The 19293-nt window shown below is 43.5% G+C and overlaps 1 protein-coding gene across 12 annotated transcripts in view; it reads right to left on the bottom strand.

The window, feature by feature from the left end:
* Positions 1-19293, bottom strand: part of DEPDC5 (DEP domain containing 5, GATOR1 subcomplex subunit) — a 128654-nt gene that overhangs the window by 49860 nt on the left and 59501 nt on the right. For 7 of the 12 annotated variants that reach the window (XR_015242348.1, XM_025933463.2, XM_025933460.2 and 4 more), the window contains 5 exons: positions 18871-19006; positions 17776-17873; positions 7796-7861; positions 3746-3929; positions 2741-2901 (listed from right to left, as the gene is read on the bottom strand). Coding sequence is in view for 11 of the 12 variants with exons in the window: in XM_025933463.2 (XP_025789248.1) it covers positions 2741-2901; positions 3746-3929; positions 7796-7861; positions 17776-17873; positions 18871-19006 (645 nt within the window). In the remaining variant the exon portion in view is untranslated. The remainder of the gene's footprint in view (positions 1-2740; positions 2902-3745; positions 3930-7795; positions 7862-17775; positions 17874-18870; positions 19007-19293) is intronic. The other 5 variants (XM_025933464.2, XM_025933461.2, XM_025933466.2 and 2 more) reach the window with 3 other exon arrangements.

Below are 19293 nucleotides of genomic sequence, written 5' to 3' on the forward strand. Positions count from 1 at the left end.
GACCTTCACTAGGAACGCAAAATTTCCCAGGTGATAGTGAGGGGCGGCAGTCAGGCTGCATATAAGAGGACAGGCTTTGACTCAGAGGACCCTAGGTTAAACCCCATCACTTCCATTTGTCAGCAGTGTGCCCTTGGGTACCAAACCTCTCTGAGTCTCACTTTCTGCAACTAGAGTGTGTCTGAGGGCCCCCATCCCTGCATTCCTTCTTTCTTGCAACAACCCCCTGCTGGCTGTAAGGAAGACAAAGTCATGGGATAATGTTCATGAGCACCTAGCACAGTACTGAGACCCCACTCTAAATTAGTTCCTGTTTTGGGGCATCTGGGTGGCTCAGTCGGTTAAGTGTCCAACTTTAGTTCAGGTCATGATCTCACAGTTCATGTGCTGGAGCCCCACGTTGGGCTGTCTGCTGTCAGCACAGAGCCCGCTTCAGATTCTCTGCACCACCACCCCATCCCACCCCCACTTGTTCTCTAAATAAATTAATTAAATAAATAAATAAACTAAAAAAAGGAAAGAAAAAAATTAATTGGTTCCTGTTTTCATCCTGCACAGCACTCTTGACAATCTGTGATCAAATAAATACTTGCGGTTTATTTAGTCTAATGCTTGTTTTGCCCAGTAGACAATAAACTTTGAGGACAGGGCTGAGGCTATTCTGTTCACTACTGGAACAGGGTCCCCCCTCATAACTGGTAGTCAACAAATCTTCAATCAGAAGCAATCTCACTTATGATAGTCACTTTTCCAATAACTAATAAACAACAATGATACCATTTCTGTTACTACAGAAATAAAAGGATTAAATTTATCACAGGAAAAAATAGCCAGAAAGAGTATGGTCAGGTGAGTAGACTGGCCAACTAGCCATGACATGAGACTCATGAATCGACCAGAGCAGAAGTGGATGCCAGAGGAATTATGAACCTCTAAGGGCTATTCTAGAGAAAAGCAGGTAGGAAGGCTAGATGGGGCCACTGACACTAAATAAAGATTAATTCATTCCACTATTCCTGGGATAAAGAACAAAATCCTTCACATGGCCCTGTGAGGCCTGGGTCTCCTGACATGTCTGGCCACATCTCCAGCTTACTCCCTGTGCTCCATCCCACCAGTCTTCTTTTTGTTGCCCAGAAAGTGTCACAGTGCCTCCTGCCACAGAGCCTTTGCACATACTAATCCCTCTGCCTGGCATGTTCTTCCCATATACTTCTACCCACTCCCAACCTGGTTCTCTTCCTAGTAACTCTTGCACATAGTTTAGGTCTCACCTCAAACATCACCTCCTCACGGAAGCCATCCCTGACCCTCCAGACCAGATCAAGACCAATATTAAATATCCTTATAGCCCTTTGATTTTTCCTTCACAGTCTTTATCACAACAAGGAATTATATTATTTCATAGTATGATTAATGTTATTTTTCCCCACCGGGCTATAAATGCCCCACAGAGCAAGGGCTTCAAAAATACTGTTGACTGAATGAATGAATGAATGAATGAATATATTTATCAACCCATATTGTTGTATGCCAGGCACGGTGGTCTCCAATGTAAAGGATAAAAACGTGAGGTTGACATAGTCCTGGAACTCAAGAAGATTACTATTCAGTACAGTCTAGAAAATAAAAAGAAGACAACAAGTGATAAATAACATAATGGGCTCCCAAGAAAATCCAGAGGGAGCCCAAAGCTTCATCATAAGCAACAAGGCCTGGACTGGATAGACCACCAAGCTCTCTATCACAGATCCATACTTCTGTGATTTTCTGGCCAGAGGCACTCTAATGGAGTCAAAGATGATCTGAGGTTTTGAGCTGGGAGGTTAGGAAAGTGGGGAATCTCATTAGCTGCAAGGAGGAAGCAGGAGCCTAACAGGTACTTACTGATTGTTCTGGGAAATGATCCCTGCTTTCTGGTTCTAGGCACCCATACTTAATTCTCTCTACCTGACTTATTTCAGAAGAGCTCTCCGGAGCCTGGCTGTAACTCAATTGGCATCACTGAGTCTCTGTCACTTAGTGTCTGCCACTCACAGACGATCCATTCTTGCTTCAATGTGCTAAGCTTCAGCAACAAGTAAGAGAAGATGAATCCAGAATGGGGGGGTGGGGTGGGAAGTATAAACTTCAGGTTTACAAAACATCTGAGAACCTGCTGTGTGCCAGGTACTGTGCTAGAAATAAATATTGGGTCTAAAGGGACGCCTGGGTGGCTCAGTCGGTTGCATGTCCAACTTCGGCTCAGGTCACAATCTCACAGTTTGTGAGTTCGAGCCCCGTGTCGGGCTCTGTGCTGACAGCTCAGAGCCTGGAGCCTGCTTCGGATTCTGTGTCTCCCTCTCTCTCTGCCCCTAACCCACTTGCATTGTCGCTGTCTCTCCCAAAAATAAAAATAAACATTAAAAAAAGTATATTGGGTCTAAAATATGCACTATGTACTTTGACAGTTCAGTCCTGGCTCAGCTGCCTGCTACTCCAGGGTATTGCCAAAGCCAGGCTATAACATTCCTGAACTGGGTCATATCCTCTTCCTTAAAAGGAGAGTGGTAGACTAAAGAAAATTTTAAGATAAATCTGGGCCTAGTGGAGACTATATTCTTCATGTAAAGTAAAATTTTGTGAAATTTGTGTTGAAAAATAATTACTCCTAAATTTGTCTATTCCCTACCATCTTGAGAACGTACTCATACAAATTAAGTTGAAAAGAAAAAATACAAGTCCCCAGAGAAAAACTTACCTCGGCTATAGAGTGGGCTGCTGCTCAGCGGGGGTGGGACAGCAGGGTTGGGTTTCTGTGCCTTGGGCTGCACTATGATTTGGTAGCCCTGCATGAGACGCTGGCAGATGAACTCTTCAAACACCTGCTGGGCCGTCATCTGCACACCTTCCTCATCCCTCCTGAGAAAACAGACGGTTGTTCACATGGGTGTGCTTGGCCCAGGTCAGAGTGACACTCAGAGTCTATACTCCCATCCTCTGTTTTTGCTTTGACCCCACAAGCCAGCCCTGATAACCATTGTATGGTGGTTCATAAAACTATCAATCTATAAACCAGTTTTGGGAGAAATGATCAGTTGAAAAGAGGCAGAAGAAGAAGGCAAATAAAAGCTAATAGCCAATCTTAGAAAAGAAGATCAGGGATGCCCGGGTGGCTCAGTCAGTAGAGCGTTCAACTTTTGATTTTGGTTCTGGTCATGATCTCAGGGCTGTAGGTGATCTCAGGCGCCTGGATGGTTTAGTCAGTTAAGCCTCCGACTCTTGATTTTGGCTCAGGTCATGATCCCACAGTCGTGAGATCGAGCCCCATGTCGGGCTCTATGCTGACAGCATGGAGCCTGCTTGGGATTCTCTCTCTCTCTCCCCCTCTCTCTCTGCCCCTCCCCTGCTTGTGCACATACTTTCTCTCAAAATAAATAAACATTTTTTTTAATTAAAAAAAAATTTATCTTTCTCTCCCTCTGCCCCTCTCTCCAGCTAGTGCACTCTCTAAAACTTAAAAAAAAAAATGTTTTTAATTAAAAAAAAATTTTTTAAAGAGATTTAGTGTGTCTAGAACAAATGCAATAGAAAAATATGAGAAAGGATCAATGAGGACAAATGGCTAAAGGAGGCATGTCAATGGAACTCTAAAAAAAAAATTGACAATTCTTGCTTCAATAAAATTCTCTAAACAGAAAAGGAAGACACAGGCTTGAAAATGCAGTGTTTTGATGCATACCCCAAACCCTCCTCTGACACCGACCTGTCGATGTCTGCTTCTGGGAGGAGATCATAACAGCCCTCCGTGTAGTCATTCTGCAGGCCCTGGCGGTCAGGGAAGTAGTCGGTGGTGAGGGGGAGACACGCCGGAGTAGTGAGAGACTTCCAGTCCACTCCAACTGTGCAACAGAAGCCTGGCACTACAGGGGGAGCAGACAGTGTCAGAACTGCCTCGTGTAACAGGGGAGAAAGGTACGTGTGGTCACCAGGGCAGGTGTGGGACATGGGTGGGGTGGGAGAGAGGAGTGAAAGGTGACAAAATTGCCAGGAAAGGGATGGAAAAGAAGAAAAGGGGTGGGGGAGGGAGGAAGAGAGAAACAGAGTTTGTTAGATAATGCAGTGCAAGTGCTTATCCAATCCCATCATGCAAATGGGATTCACAGCTGATATTTTTCATTTTTTGCCGATCTTCAGCTAACAGCCACAATGCCAGTGAGGTTACTGCAGGGTAGCACAGGCAGTGTTATGCATCGAAGCAAATCAACATTCCAAGAGCAGAAAACAGGCTCAAGCCAGAGCCTCTCTGGAGGACTGCAGAGTGGCCGGTGGGGAAAGAAGAGCTCAGCCAGGTTTTGGAGCAATCAGCACATGGTAGCAGAATTCAGGAATACTTTCAGAATTGCAAAAATAGGTCACAGATCCAAAAGGGTAGGAGGAGAAATCAAAGAAGGGTGTCTGGGAAAGTTACAAGGCCATAACGTCAAGAGACAGACTTTAACAATCTAGAAATGAAAGCTGCAATCAGCAGAGTGGGCCCGATCACATGGATCTGTCCTGAATCGCCTGCTCTTTGGTTAAAGCAGGGTTTCTCCACCTTGGCACTACTGACATTTTAGACTGGAAAATTCTTTGTCTTGGGGGGCAGTCCTTTGTATTTTAGGATTTGAACAGCATCCCTGGACTCTACTTACTAGATGCCAGTGGCATCTCCCGGTTGTAAAAACCAAAAACGTCTGCAGATGTTGCCACATGTCCCCCCAGGGAGCAAAATCATCCGCAGTTGAGAATCACTGACTTAAGGTAATAGGGAAGTTATCTCTTTAAGTAATTTAAGCAAATATTATTTTTCAAATCTTTATACAAGGGAGCAATCTGAAGCAAAAACACTCCATGACTTTGCCTCTGAGTATCAAGCAAGGGACACCTTAAACACCTTATCTTTGGGGTGCCAGGATGGCTCAGTTGGTTACGCATCCGACTCTGGATTTCGGCTCAAGTCATGATCTCACGGTTGTGAGACTGAGCCCCACGTTGGGCTCCGCGCTGAGTGTGTAACCTGCTTGGGATTCTCTGTCTCCATCTCTCTCTGACCCTCCGCAGCTCACACTCGCATGAACATGTGCGCGCTCCCTCTCTAACAGTAAGTAAATAAATCAATAAATAGCACCTTATCTTTTGCACAGTGCTAATGCAGCTTACATTGTGATTCACCTCTGTCTCATTCACCCTATCTCATCAGCTGACACATGGCCTCCTCAGAGCAGGTACTGCGACATCACTGACCCCTTTAAACACCTGGCCAAGCCGAACCTCCCAGAAGTTACTCAATCAGAAGCCTCTCTGCTTAGGGATCTTTCCACCACATAGTGACACACACACACTACCCAATACAACAGAGTCCCACTGAACCTAGAGTTAAAGGACAAGAAGAGGACCCGACGCATAGTGGGAAACACGCCCCATGTAGCACCACTGCCTTAGGAAATTGCAACAAAACTAACTCCCTGATCTACACAGGTCTAGGGTATTTTATTTGTTTATTTGTTTGTTTGAATTCTATTTTAGTGTGGTAAGCACACTTAACATGAGAGCTACTCTTGGCAAAATTTTAAGAGTACAACACAGGAATGCTAACTTGGGCACAGTGTTGTGCAGCAGATCTCTAGAATTTATTCATCATGCATAACTGGAATGTTATATCCACTGATTAGCAACTCCTCACTTCCACCTCCCCTCAAGCCCCTGGCAACCACCATTCTACTCTCTGATTCTGTGAGTTTGACTATACACAGGCCTTGATAACTCATTAACACTTCAAGAATTAAAAAATCACAATCCAAAAGAACCTAACTGATCACCCCAATTTCCCAATATGGCAGATGAAGGAGTAAGCTTGTTCCTAGTTCCCAGTTAGAACCAGGAGCAGAAGGAAGACACCCAATCAAAACTACAGTAGGAAGCCAGAAGCAGAAGACAGTTGAATATGCTGTCTTAGATCGTTCTGGCTCTCATTAGCTTCCTGACCCTCTGGATCACAAACATCCTTCAGAAATGTTTTCTGCTGGGCACACACCAAGATACAAACATTCAAATGTCTGGTCCAAAATCCCATGGTGAGAAAAGTTCCTGATTCTTAGTTTAATGATGTTTTTTCCTTGGGCAAACAGTGTGGCCTCTTTTCTAACTCCGATATCTTTACGCCCTATAGAGAAGGACTCTGAAGAGGGCCCACAACAGAACCGTTGAATTAGCAACGATAAACATGGATTCCAAAATCCAGTGCTAGGGTTGTACAGAAAAAACAGGCTCATCTATTCATTGTTGGCAGCATTCTGGAAAATAATCATCCTGCCAATCATACTTTGGGGGAAATATATTCCAGGATGTGAACTGAAAGAAAAGATACACCCACTGCACCATGTACTATACCTGTATTCAATAGTATTGCTAAAAAACTAGAAACCACCCAAAATGACCCCCAATAATAAATGATTTTTCAAACTGGGATGTAATGTGTTTGATACATGTGCTAAGTCACTAAAAATGACTAGCGGGGGGACACATGGTTGCTCAGTGGGTTAAGCATCCAACTCTTGGTTTCAGCTCAGGTCATGATCTCGAGGTTCCTGGGTTTGACCCCCCACATTGGGCTCTGTGCTGGCAGTGTGGAGCCTGCTTGGGATTCTCCCTCCCTCTCTTTCTGCCCTTCCCCGACGTGTGCACACATGTGCGCATTCATGCTCACTCTCTCTCAAAATAAAACATTAAAAAAAGTGACTAAGGGCTCTTGGGTGACTCAGTTGGTTAAGCATCCGACTCCTGATTTCAGCTCAGGTCATGATCTCATAGTTGTGAGATCGAGCCCCGCATCAGGCTCCACACTGGATGTGGAGCCTGCTTAAGATTCTCTTTCTCCCTCTCTCTCCCCTTCCAATGCATGAGTGTGTTCTCTCTCTCTCTCTCTCTCTCTCTCTCTCTCTCAAAAAAAAAAAAAAAAAAAAAAAGAGGGGTGCCTAGGTGGCTCAGTCAGTTAAGTATCCAACTTGGGCTCAGACCTTGATCTTGTGGTTCATGAGTTCAAGCCCTTGCATCGGGCTCTGTGCTGACAGCTCAGAGCCTGGAGCCTGCTTCAGATTCTGTGTCTCCTCTCTCTCTGCCCCTCCCCCACTCATGCTTGGTCTGTGTCTCTCAAAAATAAACATTAAAAATTTTTTTAAATAATAGAAAAAGAAAAAAATGACTAATATGAGGAGTCAGAAGAAGTAGTAAAAGGATTATTTAGTTAATTATAAGTGGGAAGAAAGATTCAGTGATGTATATCTACTGGTCACAGCTAAGTAAAATAAAGTCTACCAGGTGGTAGGATTTTTTTTTTTTTTTTGCATTCTGCTATTATAGATATTTAGATGTGCTCTTCCTGCAGATATTTCAACAGATAAAGATGATTTTTAAAAAAATGCAACCCAGTCAAACAATTTCAACTACAAGTATGTAAACAGTTCTAGTCCCTCTTATTCCTTTGTTCCCCAGAGCCATCACAAGGCCTTTAAGGGCTAAGGCCAGTTCTGAATTGGCGTTAAGGACCTCATGGGAATTCCATTACCCTTCCCACGTGCTGCCGAATCACATTCCAGAAGAGGTTATTTGGCCACTCCCCTCCTCACTTTCCACTGGAGAGGCTGAAAATTTTTCCTTTGCCACATTGCCTTCTGGTACCCAGAGATGTGTGGACTTCCCGCAGAGCTCCCCCTTGCTTCCTCATGCTCTGACCACCCCCGCCCTGACCCCACCCCAGTCAGCTGCTCCCTCTTACTTGGATCTGGAGAGGTAGAAACACTGTCCTCTAGAGAATCCTTGTTTTGGGTCCTAGGATTCATACCTATGGAAAGATGAAAACAGCTTAATGAGGCTCATTCTATAAAATAAAGAAATAAATGAAAGTACTGGCCAGTTATGGTTGAAAAAGCCCAAAATCATAGCTAAAAATAAAAATGTGAACCAAGTACAAATTCTGTGAATATTTCAAACAGCACAAAAGAATCAATCAAAGAAAAATGAGCAATCTAAAACTTGGGAATGATCCAGAACATTACTCTGAGGTTATCAATACCATTCTTTGCCCAATGAGACCATTAGCATTGGCTTACATGCACACGCGCACACACACACACACACACACACACTAGCAAAAAGCAATCCACCATTTATTTTAAGAAAATGGCTATATTTCAAAGTCACTTCAACTAATTGGATAAATCTTTAGCAAAAACAAAATGACCTATTTAAAGTTTATTTCACTTATCTGTCATCATTATCTGGAATTTCCTTCTCCAAATCATAGCTTTCTGGAATATGACCTAAGACATATTAAAACTCACCACTTTAAGAGAAAAACAATGATTTTCCCTATAAGTGTCTGAAAGAAAAAACAGAAAGATCTTTGAAATGCAACTTATTGCCTGAAAAGTAACAGAACTAATTTTAAAGTACATATCAATATTTATTTTTTTATGTTTATTTTTGAGAGAGAGAGAGCGAAAGACAGACAGAGTGTGAGCAGGGGAGGGACAGAGCAAGAGGGGAATAAAGAATCCGAAGCAGACTCCAGGCTCTGAGCTGTCAGCACAGAGCTTGACACAGGGCTCAAACTCACGAGCCTCGAGATCATGACCTGAGCCAAAGTGGGACGCTTAACCAACCGAGCCACCCACGTGCCCCAAAGTACATATCAATGTTTAAAGGTCCCTTTCTAGACACATATACTTACTAGAAAATTATGGTACTATGAAAAAGATTGGGAAAATCCTCACCAACCTGTCAACAGTGGCTACCTCCAAGGAGAAAGCTGGGGGAGGTGACAGGAGGTAAACCAGAACTTACAGTTTTTATTCTAGATACTTTTGTGTCATCTGAATCTTTTATAACAAGAATAAATACGTATAAGTCCCTCATGGAGTCTTTGAAAGGACAAGCCACAACATGAGAGAAAACATCTGCAAATCACCTATCTAGCAAAGGACTTGTAGCCAGATTACATAAACAGCCCTCAAAACTCAAGAACAAGAGCACAACTTAATGAGAAATAGGGCAAAAGATTTGAACATTTCACTGAACACATACAGAAACCAAATAAGCACATGAAAAGATGCTCAACTTCCTCAACCATTAGGGAAATGGCAAGTTAAAAGTACAGATACCTCTACAGACCTCTTGGAATGGCTAAAATGACAAGTCATGCCAAGTGTGAACAAGATGTGGAACAATGGAAACCCTTATTCATTGATGGTAGGAATGCAGAATGGTGCACGGCTTTGGAAAACAGTTTAAAAAAAATAGTAACTTTTTTTTTTAACGGTTTATTATTTTTGAGAGACAAAGAGCATGAGCAGGGGAGGGGCAGAAAGAGAGAGAGACACAGAATCTGAAGCAGGTTCCAGGCTCTGAGCTGTCAGCACGGCAGCTTCTTTAAAAGTTAAACAGGGGCGCCTGGGTGGCTCAGTCGGCTAAGCGGCCGACTTCGGCTCAGGTCATGATCTCGCCATCAGTGAGTTCAAGCCCCACATCGGGCTCTGTGCTGACAGCTCGGAGCCTGGAGCCTGTTTCAGATTCTGTGTCTCCCTCTCTCTGACTCTCCCCCATTCATGCTCTGTCTCAAAAATAAATAAACGTTAAAAAAAAAAAAGTTAAAAAAAAAGTTAAACAGATAGGGGTGCCTGGTTGGCTCAGTCAGAAGAGCATGTGATTCTTGATCAGGTTAAGGTTGGTTAAGCAGCCAACTTCAGCTCGGGTCATGATCTCATGGTTCCTGAGGTCAAGTCCTGTGTTGGGCTCTGTGCTGACAGCTCAGAGCCTGAAGCCTGCTTTGGATTCTGTGTCTCCTCTCTCTCTGTCCCTCCCATGCTCACACACTCTCTCTCTCAAAATAAATAACCATTAAAAAATTTTTTTTAATAAATACGTAAAAATAAAAGTTAAACAGATATTTTACCGTTTGACCCAGCAATTCCATGCCTACGAACTTACTCAAGAGAAATAAAAAAAAACTGTTATGTAAATGTTTATGGTAGCTTTATTCATAGTTCCCCAAACCTGGAAACTGTCCAAATATTTTGCAAATGAAGGGATAAACAACTAATATATTCATATGATGGAATGCAACTCAACAATAAAAAGTAATGAACATTCAACAACTTGGATGAATCTCAAATGAATTATATGCTGAATAAAAGAAGCCAGACTCAAAAAGCTACATACTGTATGATTCCATGTGCGTGACATGCTGGGACAAGACAAAACTAAAGGGAGAGAGAACAGATCATCGGTTGCCAGGGGACAGGGGTGCGGCTGAGTACAAAGGGGCCACCCAAAAGAATGTGGGGTGAAATGGAAATGTTCTGTATCTTGATGTGTTGGTGGTTATATGACTGCATGCATTTGTCAAAACTCACAGAACTGTACACTAAAAACAGTGAATTTTACTGTATGTAAATTTTAAAATAAATTTTTAAGAATTTAAAAAGAGATATCACATGGCCAAACAATTTTAGAACTTCGTTTTTGGAACTGCCTTCAGTAGATTTTTTTTTTTATTACCATTCATCATAAGATACAACTGGTTTATTAAGTCAAATAAGCATAGTGTTTCATTTTATTCAAACCCCTACTATGAGGCAGATATGAAGAAGGTACTATTCCCCTTCTACAGATGAACTAAAGCTCAGAGAAGGGAAGTAACTTACTGAAGATCACACAGTAAGTAGGTGAAACCAGCATTTAGACTCTGCTCAACTCTACAGACGTCTTATTTCCTGACTCTCCATCTGGGGCACCAGTTTTCAGCTATTGAAAATGTTATCTCTTCTTTGTCAACAGTCAAAAGCCATTTGGAGCTAAATTTTCTGAAAAAGCTATCCTGGCTGACAACATCCATTTTCATGCAAACACAAAGCGAACTATTAAGAAGCAACGAAGTGGATTTTCTTGTTTAGCCTGAGAACTGGTATGAAGGCAATTACAAAATCAGAATTCTCAAAGCATTCTGAGCAATAGGAAATTATTAAATACATTACCTCACAAGTTGAGATGCTAAATTTGGTCATTAGAGAATCTTTTCTTTCTTTTCTTTTTCTTTCTTTCTTTCTTTCTTTCTTTCTTTCTTTCTTTCTTTCTTTCTTTCTTTCTTTCTAGAAAACTGAATCCAACCTTGGTCTGTAAGAACTGAAATTCTTAGACTAATAAAAAAACAGTTCAACTTATAATTTTGTGGGCAATTCCTTGAGCTCAAAGAGGCAACCAATAGGATCCTAGACAAGAACTGCACCATCTCTAACAGACAAAAGCACATATAAGGCCGCCAGTCTTTTATGCTACACACACACACACACACTTTACTTTTTAAAAACAATGAAAAATATTTAAAGAAATATTTTAGGCTCTTTCATGAGGCTCTTTATACACAGTTTCCTTGCAGTTCAATCTAACATACTGCCTCTTCCACCAGCTCTGCCTATGAGACTTATTTTCAGTCAAACGTGCTGGCTGTGGGCATATGACAAGTCCCACAACTTGAGATGACCAACATGAGACCTCACGGTCAGTCAGTTCTGCTCTAACCTAATATTTGTGAATGAGACCTCACTCTCAACATTCAAAGCCAGACATTCACCTTGGGGAGCCAATGCTGAAAGTCACCATCTTAGCTTGGCCTTTTGACATCTGTTCAGAGTCAAGAAGTCGGAACGTGTTCTTCGCTTGCTAACCTCAGGCCAAAATGGGTAATCCATGTGGGACCTTTGGGACTGACCCTGGGTGACATCTAGAAGCTTGTGTGTGGGACTAGTCATTTCTCCTCTCTGGACTACAGAGATGGCACTTTCCCACAAAAATCCCAAGCCTGTGCGGCGCTTGGGTGGCTCAGTCGGTTGGGCGTCCAACTTCAGCTCAGGTCATGATCTCACAGTCCGTGAGTTTGAGCCCCGTGTCGGGCTCTGTGCTGACAGCTCAGGGCCTAGAGCCTGCTTCAGATTCTGTGTCTCCCTCTCTCTGATGCTCCCCCGTTCATGCTTTGTCTCTCTCTGTCTCAAAAATAAATAAATGTTAAAAAAAAAAAAAAAAATCCCAAGCCTGAGTGAATGACTCTGAGGCCCTTTCCTCCAGTCTCAGCGTGCTGTTTTACTTTTACTTCAGCTCTCAGGCTGCTACATGTACCTAATACTCAACACAAATACCAAGCTGCAGATTCTGAGCCCTAATATCACAGGGAAAGAAAGCATGGCATCTAGTTATTTTCTTTTCCAAAACTATCTAGAGCACTTATTCCCCAATGAAGGGAATGACAGTGGCTGAGAAGTCTTATAAATGGGTGCCCACTTAAAGAAACAGAGGGATAAAAACTATCTCCCCAGGAGGGAGGGGGGTGGGAGACAGGTGATAGATACCAGGGAGGGCACTTGTGATGAGCACTGGGTGTTGTATGTAAGTGATGAGTCACTGAATCCTACTCCTGAAACCAATATTGCACTCTATGTTAACTAAAATTACACACACACACACACACACACACACACACACACACACACACACAACCCACACACGCTATCTCCCCAGTTCCATTGACCACCTGGTCCCTGGTGGGCAACATGGTAAAAAACAAGAGTACAGGTACAAGGCTCTAGCCAACAATGCTCGAAATGAAAGTCTACGGGCCAGGAGGGAAACCCACAGAGACACCACTCCTGTGAATCGTGACTCACATATGAATCATGTCCAAATGCAAGAGAAAATCTGAGTCACGCTTGAGTGCCTGCAGATGGTACAAACTGTCAGGCCCAGGAGGTGAAGGTGGGGTCACAGATGAGGTTCTCGCATTTCTTTTCAATTTTTTAACAAATGAAAAGGTAACTAATTATTTATTTAGACCTCACTTTGTTCCCAAACAAGAACCTAGTGTGACAATTTTGCGTTAAGAAGCCCAATCTACTTTTGCTCCTTATAACAACCCTGTGAAGCAGGTAGGCAGGTGAAGATCTTTATGCCCATTATACAGATGATGAACCTGAGCAGCAGCAAAGGCTGAAGGCTAAACTCCAAAGACCATGATGGGCGGGGCTGGGACACTCCCTGATGTATCATAAGGCAGCAGAGGTCACATGTTCAAACCGCATGGTATCACTGGAACCACTAAGTCCAGCTCCCCGTGAGAGGGCTTCCCTTTCATCATTGTTACCCTGCACAAAACTACTTCAAATAGAATCCCAAGTGAATGGAGAGCCAGAGCTCCCCAAGGTGAGGAGAACTGGTGTCTTAATCATTTTGTTTCTCCTCAGACCTTAGCACAGTGCCTACAGTTCAATAAACATTCCTGGAATGAGTGAGAGTATAGTGAGTTTGAAGAAAGCAAACCATATTCCATGAAGACTGAGGATGGATTGAAAGGAAAGTCACTTCAAAAACAAGCAAGGCAGAAAAAAGACTGTCCAAGCCTTTGAGAAAAGGAATCCAGTTAATTGTTTAACAAGGTTATAAGACAGGGAAGAAAAGCACTCCTCAGTGGAGGGAAAGCTAACCTCAGAAAACTTTTAGTATTCATTCAACTACCTGATATGTGCCAGGAACTGTTCTAAGTTCTGAAGATATAGTCATGAGCGAAACACAAATCCTTGCCTTGTTGGAGCTTACAATAAAAACCACAAAATTAAAAGACCTAGTATGACAGGTGGCATTATGTAGAAGTAGCAGGCAGGGAAGATGGACGGGAGTGCCAAGGTAGAGAGTGGCAATTTGGGTAAGACCTAAAGGAAGGAACAGAACAAGCTGTGCGTAGGATGTCCATATCATTTATCATTCAATCCAGGACACCTTTGAGAGTGAAAGGGGACACTATTAATAATTACACAGGACAATGAATTCAAACCAGGCTGTCCTGGGCAAACTCAGGCATGTGGACCTTAGCCATAAAGCTCTCCAGTGTAAGTGCAGAGCAGAGGGGAGAGCAGGAAAAAGCACCTCAGATTCAGAGTGTGCCTGATACATTTAGGAAACCCCTACAATAATAAAGTGAGAGGGGAAAGCAGGAGACGAGGTCTGAGAGTAACAAAGGGTTGCAAGAGGGAGGGGGCTCTGTCGGCTATTGTAACGCCTTTGGCTTTTGATCCGAGTGCACTGGGAAGCCCTTGGAGGGTTTTGTGCACAGAAGTTTCATGATCTGACTTCTATTTTCAGAGGGTCACTCTGAATTGCTGTGCTGGAAATAAACTATATGAAAGGGCAAAAAGAGGAAGCTGAGAGACCAGTTAGTGGGATATCACAACAATCCAGGCGAAAGATGAAGGTACCTTCAATAGGGCTGGGACTGGTAGAGGTGATGACATATGGAAAGATTTGGGATATATCCTCATAGATCTGACATTAATTGGTTATAAATGGTAATATGGTAATAAAAATTATAATGATTTTTATCTAATCCTTTCTGTGGCTGGCTAACATAATCGATCGGGAAGCACAAGATCAAAGATGGGAGTTCAATTCCCATGTGACCCCTGGCCCCTTTGAAATCACATGCTACTGGTCATAAAGGGAACAGGCAAAGGTAAGGATGATCCTACTTAACTCTATTGGCCTGACTAGAAAAAGTCTGAGGAGCCCACACCTTCTCCAAGAAGCTACACATTCTAGAATATATTTATGTAATTGTGCACTTGCATACCAATTAAAGAGAATAATTTTGTGGGCTGTTCAGATGCTTCTCACATATGGCAGCTTGGTCGTGGAAGCACAAATTCATTTGTCAATAAATGTGCTAAACACTGTGGGGAGAAGATGAATAAAGATAAATTCTTTCAGTCTAGTGCAGAGACAGACATAGAAACAAACAGCGGGATCATGATATGCCAAGTAGTACAATTAGGTTATGCATATGGAACGATGTGGAAACATGCCTAACATCTCCTAGGAAGGCATGGGGAGAACCGCCAGGGAGGGCTTCAAAGAGAAGGTATTTTGGGGGTTGAATCATAAAGACTGAGTTGATGAGGTGCCTGGGTAGTTCAGTAGGTTAAACTTAGCCCAACTCTTGGTTTCAGCTCAGGCCATGATCTCATGGTTTGTGAGTTCGAGCCCCGTGTTGAGCTCTGTGCTGATAGTCCAGAGTCTGCTTGGGATTCTCTCTCTCTCCCTCTCTCTCTGCCTCTCCCCGGCTCATGCTCAGATGCTCTCTCTCTCTCAAAATGAATACAAAAAAAAAAAAAAAAAGACTGAGCTGATGTTTGCCAGGCAGAATCAGGGTTGAAGATAGGGTGAAAGCATATTCTGCAGGGGTGCTAGTCCATGCAAAGAAATATGAGGACAAAGATCTTTGGAGGAGCCACAAGCAATGGCTGGAATATAACACATGCACATCTCATAATACACATGACAAAGGCAGCTCTTACTTGCTGACTGTGCCAGGAACCATTCCAAGCACTTTACATGGATTATCACATTTAATATTCACACAAATCCTCTTCACAGATGATGAAAGTAAGACACATAGAGGTAACTTGGCCTGAGGGCCTCACTGCTCATTAGAAGTTGAGTTAGGACTCACATCTGAAGAGTCTAGAGCCTGAGTTCTTTCTGTATACAGTGATGTGTGGAAGTGGTGGTGACCAATAAGGATGCAAAGGCAGGCAGCAGATGGGTCATGACTAGTGTTACAGGCCATGAACCACGGGAGGGTTTTATACGTGGGAAGGAGGGGCTGATCAGATTTGTATTTAGAAATATCTCCTTGGTGACAGTATGGAAGATGAATCAGAGGGAGCAGGGACAAAGCAGGAAGACCACTTAGAAAATTGCTGTCATAATCCTGGCCAGATATGGCATGGGTCTGAACCAAAGCAGAAGCAGTGAGAATGGAGGGGACAGGCCAGAGTCAGAAGAAAGAGGGAACAGAAGAGGGAGAGTGGGTAGGGGAGCCACAAGAGATGATTTTCCTTGTCAGTATACTGAGGATGAGGTACTTGGGAGTTATCCAAGCAGAGAGGTCCATCAGGTGCATGGACCTATGGCGCAAGAGTCCAAGATGGAGAAGGGTGAATGAGAGATCCAGGTTGCACCAAATGCTTTTCCCATGCATGTGTACCAGGGAATCTTTAGCTCAGAGGACTCCATGATGGTGTCATTAGAAGATCTTCCACAACCATCCCCACATAAGGATTCTTTGAAACTTCCTTCTCTTCCTCAAAGTAAATTTCAAAATTACAAAAGACTCATCTTCTGAGGAATCATCTGGTCTACCTAAGCTATCCCAGGCCCAGAACCACTCCAGGACTAGTCGGGGTAAATCCTGGTGCTTTTACCATCTGCACCTGTAATCCCTCTGCTTCAGATCAGCAGTAAAACTAGCTCAAACTGTAGTGCTGTGAGCCCAAGAACAGCCCCTCCTCAGTACAACACCATCCCACACAGCCTAGGAAGCTCAAACTCTGGGTTCCTATAAAATGGCTCTTTGGTTTAGCAAAATGGAAAGATTGCCTTTGATACAAGAGTCTGGTGGCCAAGTAACATTTTAAGCACCCCAAGTGCAGACATAAAATGCATCTTATCACCAAACTATTATCCAATTTGTCTTCTCATTTAAAGAGAAATAATAAAAGAACAAAAGAAACAGAGAAAGAGGAAGAGAAAAAAGAAAGAAAGGATGGAAGGAGGGAAGAAGTTAATTAATGACAATCCTTTAGGGATTCTCTTATTGCCAACCAGTTTTCAAGACTTAGCTACTGACCTCTAGAAATATTGTTGGATGAAGCAACCAATGAATGAAGGAACAATTCATTAACCAATTTCATACAACTTCACTTTCACTATACCTTCTTTAAGCTAAGTTTCAGAAACGCAAGTTAGTTATAGAAAACTAAGACATAGAGCAGCAGCCCCATATCCACCCCCAACTAAGTTTTAATGTTTTTTACACTCATGTTGAACAATATCTGTCTTTTGAGGCTTTCCAAAGTCTGCCCTTATTCATCCCAACTCCTGTTCCCCTACATCATAAAGATACTCTGAATGGTGTGGTCTAAATGAGGAACAGCAGTCAGGACACCTGGCCACAGGCTTGAGAGATCCAATTAATATCTCTATACCTCAGGACATTAAGTTGCCCCATGTGCAAAACATACTTAATAGTATATGCCCTCCTAGAATGATTGCATGACATGGTAGATATACATGGTCTTCCAGAAAGCATGTAACCTGTGTTAGTGGAAGTCCATTCTGTCCCTGCCTCCCTGCCTCCACACAGAACCTTCACCTGCTACCTCTCTAGGTAACCAAATCCTACGGCTTCAAGTCTGAGGCGCATGCCCACTTCTCGAAGCTACAATGCCACCGTTCTCCTTCCTGATCTCACAACTGGAACCACATTGTTCCCCTCTGGGTCTCTCCTGATTGTTTATATACCTGCTGCTGAGTAAGCCCCCCACTAGCAGAACCAGAAGCTCCTCCAGAGCAGAGGCTACTCCTGCTGTCCCCAGTGTTACCCTCGACACCAAGTTCATTAGGGGCCCGCAGTCACGACTCACTGACAGGGCGATGATGAATGTGGCTTGACCAATGTGTTCTCAGCTAAAACCGTAACGTGCAGCCCATTTATAATTCCATGCATTATACAGCACTGCTTCTAAATAGGTCACCCAAAATTGTGGCTGAAATGATCCCAAAATAGACATGGCCCTGCTTTTCTGGTCCCTGTGTCGTTTCTAGATGTAAGCCTGCAACTCTGAGCATCCCAACTCTGTTACCTCTTGGATTGGTTACCTGCACCACTGTTGCTAAGCAGGCTGACAGAAAGCTCTTCTGTTCCACTGAAGTTCAAGAAGGACATGCTGTCACCAGGCTGGCGGGAAGTGCTGTGCCTGCAGAGAACAGAGCCCAGCCACCTGGCTTAATGCAGAGCATTACCTCTTTTATCTTGTTCACCCCATATCCCAGGAGTCTCGATCAAAAACAGCTCTGAATATCTAGCTACACAGGCTGGCAACAACTGGGAGCCATACCACAGGCTACTGGACTTCGGTGCTTGGTGTCTGTGCCAGATCTGGTCTCCTGTGGCCTGCTTGTCCTGCCCTGGCGCCCCAAAAACTGCTTTCCCACTGCCATACTGGACTGCCAGCCCTTCCTCATCCTCAGCTCCCCACTGCTAAAACAGACAGGAGGCTATAAAGTGACTGAAAAGAGGTACCAAGTGAGCTGACAAAGAGGGTCATGTCCTGCCCATATCTCTCATCCATTCCACGGGATGTCGAGATGATTGAAAAAGGGACCAAAGAGACTGCCCTTTGCAAAGCGTTTCCTAAAGCATCACAGGAACAGTGAGGCCAGTTGTATCCCCAGCTCATGTCTGTCAAGTAAGTGACTTTATTCCTGCACTGACTCTCTTGGATGCTTTCTAATGTATTCAGAACTCTGGTTCAACAAGAGTTGTTTCTATAAACACGGGCCTTGATTTCCATTGCTTTTAGCAGAAACAACTTCTAAACTCAACAGTGGGATTTCTCGGTGGCCAAAATGACAAAAGTCACAGACTTCCCAGAACACACAGCATGAACAACCTGTCTCAGCACTCATTTTCACTCTTGGCTGAGGTTTAGAAAAAACTCATATTTGAGGTTTACAAAGTGTGCTTTGAACTAAAGCTAAAGCAAGGCCTAGGTAACGTGTGGCACAGCGTCAGGCTGTTTGCTTTGCACTTGGCCCAGTGAAAGGAATGGAACTGACAAATGAAGGGCTTGATCTCATACTGTCTCATCAAGTCTTGTAACCATGACATTTTGTCAGCAGACTGTTCTGCCATGGTTCTGGGTACCGCGGAGTTTCTCAAGGTACTTTCTGGAGCCCTATGCACATCCTCACCTTCCAGCAGCTTCATGATACGCTAACTCCAGCAGCTCTGCAGAGGAGTGAGTTGGGTCCCTCTGCCCGCTGCCCTGCAGCTCCGCCATATTCTGTCGGGTCTGGTGATGGATCTGGATGGCCTCTCCGGATGGTCCTACCCAGACAAAGATCCACTGAGCATCATTCCCACCCAAGAGCTAGTGCTTTGTACTTAGCTTTACTCTTCCTTCTTTCCAGCTGCTGAGACGTGGGCGCTGGGAGAGACCGGAAGGAAAGCACACCAAGGGTAATATTACACATGTGATCCTCCAGCTTCCCAAAAGAACATCTCCTCTTCTAAGCAGGACTCATCTTCCTGTGGGGCCTCACATTTGTCACCCTGTTCAGCCTAAAAACACTTCAGGAGTCTCTGTCTCATGCATGTCAAACTGAGATGCCATA

This window comes from Puma concolor, chromosome D3 (genome assembly GCF_028749965.1).
Source record: "Puma concolor isolate L17-30 chromosome D3, mPumCon1.1.hap2, whole genome shotgun sequence".
NCBI lineage: Eukaryota > Metazoa > Chordata > Mammalia > Carnivora > Felidae > Puma > Puma concolor.